Source organism: Gadus macrocephalus, chromosome 17 (genome assembly GCF_031168955.1).
Source record: "Gadus macrocephalus chromosome 17, ASM3116895v1".
Lineage (NCBI taxonomy): Eukaryota > Metazoa > Chordata > Actinopteri > Gadiformes > Gadidae > Gadus > Gadus macrocephalus.
Genome location: NC_082398.1, coordinates 372607 through 387488, shown reverse-complemented (window position 1 = coordinate 387488; position 14882 = coordinate 372607). Strand labels below are relative to the sequence as shown.

General features: G+C 53.7%; 1 protein-coding gene across 1 annotated transcript in view; it reads left to right on the top strand.

Moving 5' to 3' along the window:
- pelp1 (proline, glutamate and leucine rich protein 1) overlaps positions 1–14882 on the top strand; it is a 34119-nt gene that overhangs the window by 17278 nt on the left and 1959 nt on the right. The window contains exons 12-18 of the mRNA XM_060035705.1: positions 310–460; positions 2729–2891; positions 5354–5409; positions 6546–6679; positions 7722–7824; positions 9623–10963; positions 13424–13660. Coding sequence (XP_059891688.1) covers positions 310–460; positions 2729–2891; positions 5354–5409; positions 6546–6679; positions 7722–7824; positions 9623–10963; positions 13424–13660 — 2185 coding nt within the window. The remainder of the gene's footprint in view (positions 1–309; positions 461–2728; positions 2892–5353; positions 5410–6545; positions 6680–7721; positions 7825–9622; positions 10964–13423; positions 13661–14882) is intronic.

Sequence of the window (14882 nt, the reverse complement as noted above, 5' to 3'; positions counted from 1 at the left end):
TCTCTGACGGTGTTCTGACTCTCTCTGTGTCTCCACCCGCTCTCTGACGGTGTTCTGACTCTCTCTGTGTCTCCACCCGCTCTCTGACGGTGTTCTCTGTGTCTCCACCTGCTCTCTGACGGTGTTCTGTGTCTCCACCCGCTCTCTGACGGTGTTCTCTGTGTCTCCACCTGCTCTCTGACGGTGTTCTCTGTGTCTCCACCCGCTCTCTGACGGTGTTCTCTGTGTCTCCACCCGCTCTCTGACGCTGTTCGGTCTCTCCGTGTCTCCACCCGCTCTCTGACGGTGTTCTGTCTGTTTCTCCACCAGCTCCGTCCGCGTGGCGCTCTACTCCACCCTGGGGCTGTGGGTGCAGGTGGGCGGAGCGTCGGCCAGCCTCCTCCAGGGGAGCCCCACCCACTCTGAGCTGCTCTTCAGCCACCTGCTGGGCGACGTCAGCCCCGGGGCCGAGGGGGTCAAGGTGAGGAGGTCACGACCTCTAGGGCCTTATGACCTTCACCTCCACGGGGTCATGACCTCTCAACAAGGTTACGACCTCTACCAGGGCCTTATGACGTGCACCTCAACGAGGTCACAACCTCTACTAGGGCCTAATGGCCATCACCTCCAAGAGGTCACAACCTCTAATGGGGCCTAATGACCTTCACCTCCAAGAAGTCATGACCTCTCCACGAGGCCCTGACTTCTCCAACGAGGTCATGACCTCTCCGTGAGGGCATGACTGCCTCTAGGGCCTAATGACGTTCAACTCCACGGGGTCACGACCTCTACTAGGGCCTAATGACGTTCACCTCCATGGGTTCATTACTAGGGATGGGGATCAAAACCCGGTTCTACCAAGGACCCGGTTCCACTTTTTTCAAAACCCGAAAATTATTAACGTTTGGGCTTATCGATACCACTATCGAGTCCCGTCGATTATCTTCATTTATTATTTTCTTTGTCCCGTAGGTCCTGTAACGTCATGTTGTGTCCTGTGAGTCACGTCACGGCATTTCAATCAAATCAATCCAATCACTGCAGCGTGTCCACCAAAGTTTTTGAATGGAATTGTAAGCAAACATGTATTACAAGTTAAGTGAAGTCTGGCGGTTAACTTTGCTCGCGAGGATGGCTGAACGGACGGAACTCATTCATTGTAAAGGGGGGACACAGCCTCAATGGCCAAGCACATTAGCATTGTGCATCAAATAAAGGCCAAATGCAGTACCTTCGACTGTCTCCTCCGTCTCCTGTCGCACCACAGACGGCCCGTCTTAATCATCCACTCAAAGTACGAGCGGTAATCGCACACAGACATTGTCGCTAGGGCTGGGCGATATGACCAAAATATCATATCCCGATATAGGTCATTCATATCCCGATAACGATATATATCACGATATAGCACATTTTCTGTAAATTCAATGACTTAATACCGTATTTTCCACACTATAAGGAGCACCGGAGTATAAGCCGCAGCAGCTAAATTGAATGATGTGTACATAAGCTGCACTGGACTATAAACCACAGGTGTTTCAATGTTTAATTACCATTAGGGCTGGCCCAAATGCCATCTTTCAGGCTTAAAATACTTTTAGCGAGCAAATATTTGAATACTCGTTCCAGAAAAAAACACCATCAAAAACATTAATAATCCCTATATACTCCCTGGAACCGATTTTGACAATATCTGCATATTTTGTTGAAGATTTAATAGCTTTTGAAAGTTAATTAGTAGGCCTAAGTAGGTTGAAGTTCCTTAGTTTTTCCCTGTGAAACCGAACAGCTGTTGTTCCGTTCCAAATCAGCTGTCCTCTGCCGCACCGTTATATAAGACGCAGAATTGAAAAATAAGAAAAAAAAGACGCGTCTTATAAAAGTCCGAAAATTACGGTAGTTTATATAAAGTGACGACATGGAAAGACTTATTTCGTAGCCCCTCTTTTAGGTACGAGCTCACTTTGTCTTGGCTGGTCGTGGGAGTCCTTCTCCTATTCAGAATTGTCACGTTCACTCTCCATGTTTGTTTGTGTTGCGTTCATGTGCCGTGTGGAAGAATGTAAAGCGTCGTCCAAATGACGTAAAATATTACCGTAAAGAGTGTGATTTGCGACAAGACGATATAACGATAGAGGATAATATGAAACGATAGACATTTTTATATCATCACAAGATATATATCGTCATATCGCCCAGCCCTAATTGTCGCTAGTCCCGTCAGTTAAAAATAGTAATCCAATTGTGAAATCGGTGTTGTAACCGGTAGCATACAAGCTAGTTATCTTAAAAAGTAAATGACTGTTAGGTTATGATGCGTTCAAATGTCACATAGAGAAACGGTAAATATAGTTTATGAGTTTGTGAGAAACATGAGTAATACTGTATTACTCATGTTTCTGTATTACTAATACAGTTGTATAGTGCTCTAATCATTTTAGTATATATAATTAAAACTACTGATGTCGACATTTATTAAGAATTACATATTTATTTTAAAATACAATTATTTATTTCCTAAATATTTTCTTTATCAGTAAAAAAGCGTCGTATTTCCACCAATTAATAGAAAAGTATCGATAAAGACTCGGATCGTTAAGGAGTATCGAAAATGGTATCGATATCAATAAATACTATTGATCCCCATCCCTAGTCATGACCTCTCCACAAGGTCATGACCTCCAACGGGGCCTTATGACCTTCACCTCCAGGCCCCTCCCCCGCTAACCCTCCCTCCCTCCCTCCCCAGCTGCGGGCGGGCGCGGGCTCTCTGGGCTCTCTGGCGTCTCTGGGGGGGCGGCCCGGCCCCCGCCGCTCCAAGGCCCAGCCCGCAGCCCCGGAAGGGACCCCCTCCCTGCAGAGGAAGAGCGACCCGCTGGCCAATCAGGACGCCTGCCTGATGGCGCTGAAAGGTCTCACCTCCTAGTGCACCTCCTCCACCTCCTAGGGCACGTCCTAGTGCACCTCCACGTCCTAGTGCACCTCCACCTCCTGGTGCACCTCCTAGTGCACCTCCACGTCCTAGTGCACCTCCACCTCCTGGTGCACCTCCTAGTGCACCTCCACGTCCTAGTGCACCTCCTAGTGCACCTCCATGTCCTAGTGCACCTCCTAGTGCACCTCCACCTCCTAGTGCACCTCCTAGGGCACGTCCTAGTGCACCTCCACGTCCTAGTGCACCTCCACCTCCTGGTGCACCTCCTAGTGCACCTCCACCTCCTGGTGCACCTCCTGGTGCACCTCCTGGTGCACCTCCTGGTGCACCTCCTCCACCTCCTAGTGCACCTCCTGGTGCACCTCCACGTCCTAGTGCACCTCCTAGTGCACCTCCACGTCCTAGTGCACGTCCTAGTGCACCTCCTAGTGTACCTCCTAGTGCACGTCCTAGTGTACCTCCTAGTGCACGTCCTAGTGTACCTCCTAGTGCACGTCCTAGTGCACCTCCACGTCCTAGTGCACCTCCTAGTGCACCTCCACGTCCTAGTGCACCTCCTAGTGTACCTCCTAGTGCACGTCCTAGTGCACGTCCTAGTGCACGTCCTAGTGCACGTCCTAGTGCACCTCCTAGTGCACCTCCTAGTGCACGCCCTAGTGCACGTCCTAGTGCACCTCCACCTCCTGGTGCACCTCCTAGTGCACCTCCACCTCCTAGTGCACCTCCACGTCCTAGTGTACCTCCTAGTGCACGTCCTAGTGCACGTCCTAGCAGTGTTTCCCACAGACCAAGGACCAATGTGTGGTGCGCGGGGGGGGGGGTGGCAGCGCAGGCGCAGCACGGGCGCAGCACGGCGACGCGGCCGTCAGTGAGTGTGCATGTAACTCCGCGTTTACATGCGGACACATCTGATTCGCATAGATGTGGAAGAACAGCTCAATCGGAATAGAAAAGTATCATTATATATACGCCTCAATCGGTTCGGAATACAATTATATGCGGAATAGAATAGGTGGTGTAGTCCGCTATAAATACTTATTCCGATTAGTTTGGGGTTTAACTTGGAGCAGCTGCAGTAGTTCGCAATTGGTCCACTCCGTCTGTACTTTAATGCACACCGAACATTACCGCTGTCAAGGAAATTGGATTTATTGCCTGATTCACGTCTTTGTTATTATCACTCCGTAGTAGTTACAGTAGTCCGGTAACTTATTAACCCCAGCGTGTCCGGTTGCTAAGCAACGGGTGACATCGGTGGGTTCATGGGTTAGCATCATCGCTGTGTGTGTGTGTGTGTGTGTGTGTGTGTGTGTGTGTGTGTGTGTGTGTGTGTGTGTGTGTGTGTGTGTGTGTGTGTGTGTGTGTGTGTGTGTGTGTGTGTGTGTGTGTGAGAATGACAGGGAGAACGAGTGCTATGCAGAGATGAATGGACGGAACGATTTTTAGATTTCCAAATCGCGTTATTGAAAAAAAAAAAATATATTTTTTTTTTATACAATAAAAAAAACAAAGACAATCAATTCGTGGCGCTCGATGTTGATTCTGTGGCGCCGCGCCACACAATGGTCTATGTATGGGAAACACTGCCTAGTGCACGTCCTAGTGCACGTCCTAGTGCACGTCCTAGTGCACCTCCACCTCCTGGTGCACCTCCTAGTGCACCTCCACCTCCTAGTGCACGTCCTAGTGCACGTCCTAGTGCACCTCCACATCCTAGTGCACGTCCTCCACCTCCTAGTGCACGTCCTCCACCTCCTAGTGCACGTCCTCCACCTCCTAGTGCACGTCCTCCACCTCCTAGTGCACGTCCTCCACATCCTAGTGCACGTCCTCCACATCCTAGTGCACGTCCTCCACCTCCTAGTGCACGTCCTCCACCTCCTAGTGCAACTCCTCCACGTCCTAGTGCACCTCCTAGTGCACCTCCTCCACCTCCTAGGGCACCTCCTCCACCTCCTAGTGCACCTCCTAGGGCACCTCCTCCACCTCCTAGTGCACCTCCTAGGGCACCTCCTCCACCTCCTAGTGCACCTCCACGTCCTAGTGCACCTCCTAGTGCACCTCCACATCCTAGTGCACGTCCTCCACCTCCTAGGGCACGTCCTCCACCTCCTAGTGCACGTCCTCCACCTCCTAGTGCACGTCCTCCACCTCCTAGTGCACCTCCTAGGGCACCTCCTCCACCTCCTAGTGCACCTCCACCTCCTAGGGCATGTCCTAATGCACCTCCTAGTGTACCTCCCTCTGTAGAAGAGACGGGTCTCCCCCTTGACCAGGTCTCGATCCTAAAGGGAGTAGTGTGTCCCCTTAAGGGAGTAGTGTGTCCCCTTAAGGGAGGAATGTGTCCCCTTAAGGGAGGAGGAGGGAGGGAGGAGGAGGGGCGACTCATGTTTTGATGCTCACTGTTGTGATTTGAGTCTTAATTTTTGTTTTGATCAGTTCTCAGACGGATCATCATGACCAGCGGCTCGCTGCTCAAGGAAGAAATACACAAGGTACCCCCTCACCCTAGTGTTGATGTAACATGTACCAGGTGTACCCGGTGTTAACATGTACCAGGTGATCCCAGTGTTAACATGTACCAGGTGTACCCGGTGTTAGCATGTACCAGGTGTACCCAGTGTTAACATGTACCAGGTGTACCCAGTGTTAGCATGTACCAGGTGTACCCAGTGTTAACATGTACCAGGTGTTAACATGTACCAGGTGTACCCGGTGTACCCAGTGTTAGCATGTACCAGGTGTACCCAGTGTTAACATGTACCAGGTGTACCCAGTGTTAACATGTACCAGGTGAATCTAGTGTTAACAGGTGTTAACATGTACCAGGTGTACCCGGTGTTAACATGTACCAGGTGTACCCGGTGTTAACATGTACCCGGTGTTAACATGTACCAGGTGTACCCGGTGTTAACATGTACCAGGTGTACCTAGTGTTAACATGTACCAGGTGTACCCGGTGTTAACATGTACCAGGTGTACCCGGTGTTAACAGGTGTTAACATGTACCAGGTGTACCCGGTGTTAACAGGTGTTAACATGTACCAGGTGTACCCGGTGTTAACATGTACCCGGTGTTAACATGTACCAGGTGTACCCGGTGTTAACATGTACCAGGTGTACCTAGTGTTAACATGTACCAGGTGTACCCGGTGTTAACATGTACCAGGTGTACCCGGTGTTAACATGTACCAGGTGTACCCGGTGTTAACATGTACCAGGTGTACCCAGTGTTAACATGTACCAGGTGTACCCGGTGTTAACATGTACCAGGTGTACCCGGTGTTAACATGTACCAGGTGTACCCAGTGTTAACATGTACCAGGTGTACCCGGTGTTAACATGTACCAGGTGTTAACATGTACCAGGTGTACCCGGTGTTAACATGTACCAGGTGTACCCAGTGTTAACATGTACCAGGTGTACCCGGTGTTAACATGTACCAGGTGTTAACATGTACCAGGTGTACCCAGTGTTAACATGTACCAGGTGTACCCGGTGTTAACATGTACCAGGTGTACCCGGTGTTAACATGTACCAGGTGAATCTAGTGTTAACATGTACCAGGTGATCCCAGTGTTAACATGTTCCAGGTGCACCTAGTGTTAACATGTTACTTCCTGTGTTTCAGCGTCTCCATGACCTGGTCATCCCGCTGTGCGTGCGTCTGCAGCAGCAGCTGTCCAGTCGCTGTACCGGCGCCTCCGAGGCTGCAGGCGGTAGCGGGCAGTACGCCAGCGCACAGACCCGCCGAGAGCTCTACCGGTACAGTCAGCGCTCTACTCACTGTTAGAGAGCTCTACCGGTACAGTCAGCGCTCTACTCACTGTTAGAGAGCTCTACCGGTACAGTCAGCGCTCTACTCACTGTTAGAGAGCTCTACCGGTACAGTCAGCGCTCTACTCACTGTTAGAGAGCTCTACCGGTACAGTCAGCGCTCTACTCACTGTTAGAGAGCTCTACCGGTACAGTCAGCGCTCTACTCACTGTTAGAGAGCTCTACCGGTACAGTCAGCGCTCTACTCACTGTTAGAGAGCTCTACCGGTACAGTCAGCGCTCTACTCACTGTTAGAGAGCTCTACCGGTACAGTCAGCGCTCTACTCACTGTTAGAGAGCTCTACCGGTACAGTCAGCGCTCTACTCACTGTTAGAGAGCTCTACCGGTACAGTCAGCGCTCTACTCACTGTTGGAGAGCTCTACCGGTACAGTCAGCGCTCTACTCACTGTTAGAGAGCTCTACCGGTACAGTCAGCGCTCTACTCACTGTTAGAGAGCTCTACCGGTACAGTCAGCGCTCTACTCACTGTTAGAGAGCTCTACCGGTACAGTCAGCGCTCTACTCACTGTTAGAGAGCTCTACCGGTACAGTCAGCGCTCTACTCACTGTTAGAGCGCTCTACCGGTACAGTCAGCGCTCTACTCACTGTTAGAGAGCTCTACCGGTACAGTCAGCGCTCTACTCACTGTTGGAGAGCTCTACCGGTACAGTCAGCGCTCTACTCACTGTTGGAGAGCTCTACCGGTACAGTCAGCGCTCTACTCACTGTTAGAGAGCTCTACCGGTACAGTCAGCGCTCTACTCACTGTTAGAGAGCTCTACCGGTTCAGTCAGCGCTCTACTCACTGTTGGAGAACTCTACTGGTATATTCCTGCTGTACTCTATTGGAGAGCTCTACTCTGATGGAGAGCTCTACTCTATTAGAGAGCTCTACCGGTTCAGTCATGCTCTACTCTATTAGGAAGCTCCATCTGTAGTTATGTTGTGGGTCTCTGATGGTCCTGGTCTATCATGTCCCCCCTCAGGCTGCTGCTGGCTCTGGTCCTGGTCCCGTCCGCCCGCTGGCCAGCGCCCCTCAGCTGCACCGTGTCCATCCTGAGCCACGGCCGCCGAGACCGCAGCCTGAAGGTGAGCTCCTCCTCCTCTAGAAGGTCCTCAGGCTCTAGTGTAGCAGACTGAAGGTCCTCAGGCTCTAGTGTAGCAGACTGAAGGTCTTCAGGCTCTAGTGTAGCAGACTGAGGGTCTTCAGGCTCTAGTGTAGCAGACTGAAGGTCTTCAGGCTCTAGTGTAGCAGACTGAAGGTCTTCAGGCTCTAGTGTAGCAGACTGAAGGTCTAGCAGCTCTTCAGGCTCTAGTGTAGCAGACTGAAGGTCTTCAGGCTCTAGTGTAGCAGACTGAAGGTCTTAAGGCTCTAGTGTAGCAGACTGACGGTCTTAAGGCTCTAGTGTAGCAGACTGACGGTCTTCAGGCTCTAGTGTAGCAGACTGAGGGTCTTCAGGCTCTAGTGTAGCAGACTGAAGGTCTTCAGGCTCTAGTGTAGCAGACTGAAGGTCTTCAGGCTCTAGTGTAGCAGACTGACGGTCTTAAGGCTCTAGTGTAGCAGACTGACGGTCTTCAGGCTCTAGTGTAGCAGACTGAGGGTCTTAAGGCTCTAGTGTAGCAGACTGAAGGTCTTCAGGCTCTAGTGTAGCAGACTGAAGGTCTTAAGGCTCTAGTGTAGCAGACTGACGGTCTTAAGGCTCTAGTGTAGCAGACTGACGGTCTTAAGGCTCTAGTGTAGCAGACTGAAGGTCTTCAGGCTCTAGTGTAGCAGACTGAAGGTCTTCAGGCTCTAGTGTAGCAGACTGAAGGTCTAGCAGCTCTTCAGGCTCTAGTGTAGCAGACTGAAGGTCTTCAGGCTCTAGTGTAGCAGACTGAAGGTCTAGCAGCTCTTCAGGCTCTAGTGTAGCAGACTGAAGGTCTTCAGGCTCTAGTGTAGCAGACTGAAGGTCTTCAGGCTCTAGTGTAGCAGACTGAAGGTCTTCCGGCTCTAGTGTAGCAGACTGAAGGTCTTCAGGCTCTAGTGTAGCAGACTGAAGGTCTTCAGGCTCTAGTGTAGCAGACTGAAGGTCTAGCAGCTCTTCAGGCTCTAGTGTAGCAGACTGAAGGTCTTCAGGCTCTAGTGTAGCAGACTGAAGGTCTTCAGGCTCTAGTGTAGCAGACTGAAGGTCTTCAGGCTCTAGTGCAGCAGACTGAAGGTCTTCAGGCTCTAGTGTAGCAGACTGAAGGTCTTCAGGCTCTAGTGCAGCAGACTGAGGGTCTTCAGGCTCTAGTGTAGCAGACTGAAGGTCCTCAGGCTCTAGTGTAGCAGACTGAAGGTCTTCAGGCTCTAGTGCAGCAGACTGAAGGTCTTCAGGCTCTAGTGTAGCAGACTGAAGGTCTTCAGGCTCTAGTGCAGCAGACTGAGGGTCTTCAGGCTCTAGTGTAGCAGACTGAAGGTCTTCAGGCTCTAGTGTAGCAGACTGAGGGTCTTCAGGCTCTATTGTAGCAGACTGAGGGTCTTCAGGCTCTATTGTAGCAGACTGAGGGTCTTCAGGCTCTAGTGTAGCAGACTGAAGGTCTTCAGGCTCTAGTGCAGCAGACTGAAGGTCTTCAGGCTCTAGTGTAGCAGACTGAAGGTCTTCAGGCTCTAGTGCAGCAGACTGAGGGTCTTCAGGCTCTAGTGTAGCAGACTGAAGGTCTTCAGGCTCTAGTGTAGCAGACTGAGGGTCTTCAGGCTCTATTGTAGCAGACTGAGGGTCTTCAGGCTCTAGTGTAGCAGACTGAGGGTCTTCAGGCTCTAGTGTAGCAGACTGAAGGTCTTCCGGCTCTAGTGTAGCAGACTGAAGGTCTTCAGGCTCTAGTGCAGCAGACTGACGGTCTAGCTGCTCCTCTCTTCTCCCTGCAGGTGGCGTCGTTCTGCGGCGAGGCGCTGACTGTCTGCAACGGCCTGCTGCACCCCCGCGCCCCCACCCTCTCCCGCCCGCTGAGGGCCCCCCCTGGCCCCGCCCCGCTGCAGCCCCAGGGCCCCGCCTCCGGCCTCCCGCTACCCGCCATGCTGAGCCCCGCCTTCCCCCCCCGCCACCCCCTGGGCCCGTCCGCCCTGCTGGGCTCCCTGGAGAACCACCTGTCCCTGGGGCTCCCGGACCACGGCCCGCCGGGCCCCGAGGGGCCCCCTGAGGTGCTGCGCCCCGTGTTCGTGCGCTACGACCGCGAGGAGGCGGAGGACGTGGAGATCTCGCTGGCCAGCGACTCTGACGACAGCGTGGTCATCGTGCCCCCGGGGATGCTGGGCGCCGAGAGCCCCCCCGGGCTCCTGGCCCCGCCCCCCCCGCTGGACGGGGCCGCGCCCGCGCCCGCCGCCCCGGAGGGGGGCCCCCCCCCCGCAGACCTCGCCTCCTCCCTGCTCGCCGCCTCGGATGGCGCGGCGCTGAACTCCTTCCCCCCGTCCGCCGTCGCCCTGATGGCCCCGGCCCCCCCGCCGGGCCCCGGGGCCGCGGGTGAGGGGCTGCCCGGAGGCGCCCAGCTGCAGCAGATGCTGATGCTGCCCCCCGGCCCCCCAGGGGCGGCGGGCCACCAGCTGGCCCCCCAGAACCGCCACCTCCACGGCCCCGCCCACCCGCCGGGGCCGGGCCCCAAGGACTCGGCCGTCATCAACATCAACAGCTCCGACGAAGAGGAGGAGGAGGAGGAGGAAGACGAGCTGGGAGAGGAGGAGGAGGAGGAGGACGAGGACGGCATGGAGGAGGAGGAGGAGGGCAGCGACTTCCAGGACGAGGAGCCGTACGACGAGGAGTACGACGACTACGAGGACGAGGAGGCGGAGGAGTTGGAGGAGGAGCAGGACGGAGACATGCCCCCGCTGGAGGGGAAGGTGGAGGAGGAGGAAGGGGCGGAGACGTCGGGGGTGGAGGGGGAGATGGGAGGCATCGAGGAGGTGCAGACCAACAGAGCGGCCTTGGGGGCGGAGCGGGGGGAGCGGCTCCAGGAGGTGGAGAGCATCGGGGTGATGGAGGAGGCGCTGGAGGCGCGGGAGGCGCGGGAGGCGCTGGAGGAGGAGGGGGGCGACCCCACCATGCCCCAGATCCTGTGCGTCACCGGGGGCAGTCTGGAGGAGCAGGAGGTCGGACCGCCGGAGGAGGAGCCGGCCAGGGCAGCGCCGGAGGAGGAGGAGCAGTGGAGGCCGGCCCCTGAGGAGGTCAGCCCGCCCCCTGGGGAGGAGCCGGCCGTTGGGGAGGCGGGACCTCCGGTGAGCCACGCCCCCCTGATGAGAACGACGTGTTGTAATGTGGCGTCGCGTGATTACCGTTATTATAATCATTATCATGTTATCATTACTATTAGAATTATTATAATCATTATTATTATGTTATCTATATTATTATCATTAGTATTATTAATTATTATATTATCATTATTAGTAGTATTCTTATTATTATTACATTACCCTCATTAGTAGTATTATCATTAGTATTATTATATTATCATTATTAGTAGCATTATTATCATTATTATCATTATTACTATTATGAGTAGTATCATTATGAGTATTATTATTATTATTATTATTATTATTTATTATTATCATTGTTAGTAGTATTATCATTATTATTATTATTAATTATTATACCACGGTCTGCGGGAATACTCGATTCTGATTGGATGCAGGGTGTGCATTAACTCCTGATATACGGACACCTGGACAAGTAGTTCCGTCAAATTGTCTGTTTACCGTTCTCAATTAATGCGCTAGCTGGCGTATCGTCTCTAAAATAGTAGTAACCATAGCAACGGGAAACAAAACAAAACTATAATACCTCCCGCTACCTCCCGTTCTAAAGTCGTAGCTATGGTCCGTCCTAATTACTGGAGGAGTGAACAACGTTTCCGTTGCATGAGAACCCAACGGGCGTGTAATGGTGGTTCCGGGTATTAGTCGGACCCTCAGGCGTAACCAGGGAAACAAATGTATGTTTTGTGGAAAACTTTATATTCAGATTGTAAAACGCATGAAAATATAAATGAATGGTCTTAATTTGGTCACCGTTGGTAAGTGACCGTGGTATAAGCGGGATAATGCCCTTCGAGGTGTCCATTATCAGGAGTTAATGGACTTCGCGTCGGGCGGTTCACGCCTCCACGTCGTCCATTGATTCCTGATAATGGACACCTCGAAGGGCATTATCCCGCTTATACCACGGTACCTCGTCGGGCATTATCCCTTACTTATCATTATTATTATTATTAATTATTATTATATTATCATTATTAGTAGTATTATCATTATTTTATCATTTCACAATCTGAGCGTGAGCCACTCTGTCTCTGAGCGTGAGCCGCTCTGTCTCTGAGTGGAGCCGCTCTGTCTCTGAGTGGAGCCGCTCTGTCTCTGAGTGGAGCCGCTCTGTCTCTGAGCGTGAGCCGCTCTGTCTCTGAGCGTGAGCCGCTCTGTCTCTGAGCGGAGCCGCTCTGTCTCTGAGTGGAGCCGCTCTGTCTCTGAGTGGAGCCGCTCTGTCTCTGAGTGGAGCCGCTCTGTCTCTGAGCGGAGCCGCTCTGTCTCTGAGCGTGAGCCGCTCTGTCTCTGAGCGGAGCCGCTCTGTCTCTGAGTGGAGCCGCTCTGTCTCTGAGTGGAGCCGCTCTGTCTCTGAGTGGAGCCGCTCTGTCTCTGAGTGGAGCCGCTCTGTCTCTGAGCGTGAGCCGCTCTGTCTCTGAGCGGAGCCGCTCTGTCTCTGAGCGTGAGCCGCTCTGTCTCTGAGCGTGAGCCGCTCTGTCTCTGAGCGTGAGCCGCTCTGTCTCTGAGTGGAGCCGCTCTGTCTCTGAGTGGAGCCGCTCTGTCTCTGAGCGTGAGCCGCTCTGTCTCTGAGCGTGAGCCGCTCTGTCTCTGAGCGTGAGCCGCTCTGTCTCTGAGCGTGAGCCGCTCTGTCTCTGAGCGTGAGCCGCTCTGTCTCTGAGCGTGAGCCGCTCTGTCTCTGAGTGGAGCCGCTCTGTCTCTGAGTGGAGCCGCTCTGTCTCTGAGCGTGAGCCGCTCTGTCTCTGAGCGGAGCCGCTCTGTCTCTGAGCGTGAGCCGCTCTGTCTCTGAGTGGAGCCGCTCTGTCTCTGAGCGTGAGCCGCTCTGTCTCTGAGCGTGAGCCGCTCTGTCTCTGAGTGGAGCCGCTCTGTCTCTGAGCGTGAGCCGCTCTGTCTCTGAGTGGAGCCGCTCTGTCTCTGAGCGTGAGCCGCTCTGTCTCTGAGCGTGAGCCGCTCTGTCTCTGAGTGGAGCCGCTCTGTCTCTGAGCGTGAGCCGCTCTGTCTCTGAGCGTGAGCCGCTCTGTCTCTGAGCGTGAGCCGCTCTGTCTCTGAGCGTGAGCCGCTCTGTCTCTGAGCGTGAGCCGCTCTGTCTCTGAGCGTGAGCCGCTCTGTCTCTGAGCGTGAGCCGCTCTGTCTCTGAGTGGAGCCGCTCTGTCTCTGAGTGGAGCCGCTCTGTCTCTGAGCGTGAGCCGCTCTGTCTCTGAGCGTGAGCCGCTCTGTCTCTGAGTGGAGCCGCTCTGTCTCTGAGCGTGAGCCGCTCTGTCTCTGAGCGTGAGCCGCTCTGTCTCTGAGTGGAGCCGCTCTGTCTCTGAGCGTGAGCCGCTCTGTCTCTGAGCGTGAGCCGCTCTGTCTCTGAGCGTGAGCCGCTCTGTCTCTGAGTGGAGCCGCTCTGTCTCTGAGCGTGCGCTGTTTGACCCTCAGGGCCCTCCGTCCCTGGAGGGGCCCGGTGTCTGTGCTGAGCCGGCCCCCGGTCAGCCAGAAGCCCCGCCCCCCGGCAGCCCGCCCAGCAGCACCCTGGCCCCCTCGGGGCCCCCGCAGGAGGGTGACGGTGCCGCCAACCTCCAGACCGCCGGAGCCGAAGACGAGAGCCCCGAGGACGTGAAGGGTTTGAAGAGGAAGAGGGAGGAGGAAGACCTGCAGGGCGCCGACAAGAGGAAGGTGACTAAACGCTGCCTCGTGACATCACTAGTGGGCCCTCGGTGACATCACTAGTGGGCCCTCGGTGTCATCACTAGTGGGCCCTCGGTGTCATCACTAGTGGGCCCTCGGTGACATCACTAGTGGGCCCTCGGTGACATCACTAGTGGGCCCTCGTGACATCACTAGTGGGCCCTCGGTGACATCACTAGTGGGCCCTCAGTGACATCACTAGTGGGCCCTCGTGACATCACTAGTGGGCCCTCGTGACATCACTAGTGGGCCCTCGTGACATCACTAGTGGGCCCTCGGTGACATCACTAGTGGGCCCTCGGTGACATCACTAGTGGGCCCTCGGTGACATCACTAGTGGGCCCTCGGTGACATCACTAGTGGGCCCTCGGTGTCATCACTAGTGGGCCCTCGGTGTCATCACTAGTGGGCCCTCGGTGTCATCACTAGTGGGCCCTCAGTGACATCACTAGTGGGCCCTCGTGACATCACTAGTGGGCCCTCGGTGTCATCACTAGTGGGCCCTCATGACATCACTAGTGGGCCCTCGTGACATCACTAGTGGGCCCTCGTGACATCACTACAGGGTAGCCGCGGGGTCTTAAAAGTAAAAAAAAATTCTTAAATTTCATGTTCCTAAATTAAGGCCTTAAAAAGTCTTAAATTGCGTTACCCAAGTCTTAATTTTTTAAAGATGGTCTTAAATTTCCTACTAGGATATGTTTTCGTAGTCAACCGGACTGTAACACAAGGGGAAAATAGGGGGTGTTTTGCGTATCGGGGTTTTGCGTAACGTCAGAGAACGTCTCATTTATTGGAGTATGCGCGAACAATACTTTGGGTTTTCGCGCCGGCAATCTCAACAAACATAATCAGTCGAGAGGAGACGCCACATCATGGGGTAGCAGGGCTCTCAAGTCTCACGCATTCGGCGTGAGACACGCAATTCGACCCATGCACACGCTCACACGCCACACTTCGTATTTCTCACGCAGAGAAATTACCAGGATAGCGCCCACCAACTTGCGCCACTATTTAACAGTGGAACAGGTAGGAATCAAATGGGTTCCCCTTACGAAGGGTGACCAGACGTCTTCTTTTGCCCAGACATGCCCTCTTTTTGAGACACACAAAAATAAATGTGTCCGGGCGGAATTTCAAAATCGTCCGGGATTTTATTAAAGCCTCATACATGTTCACATTGAATTTGCGTTGCGTTGCTCTGGGTCGG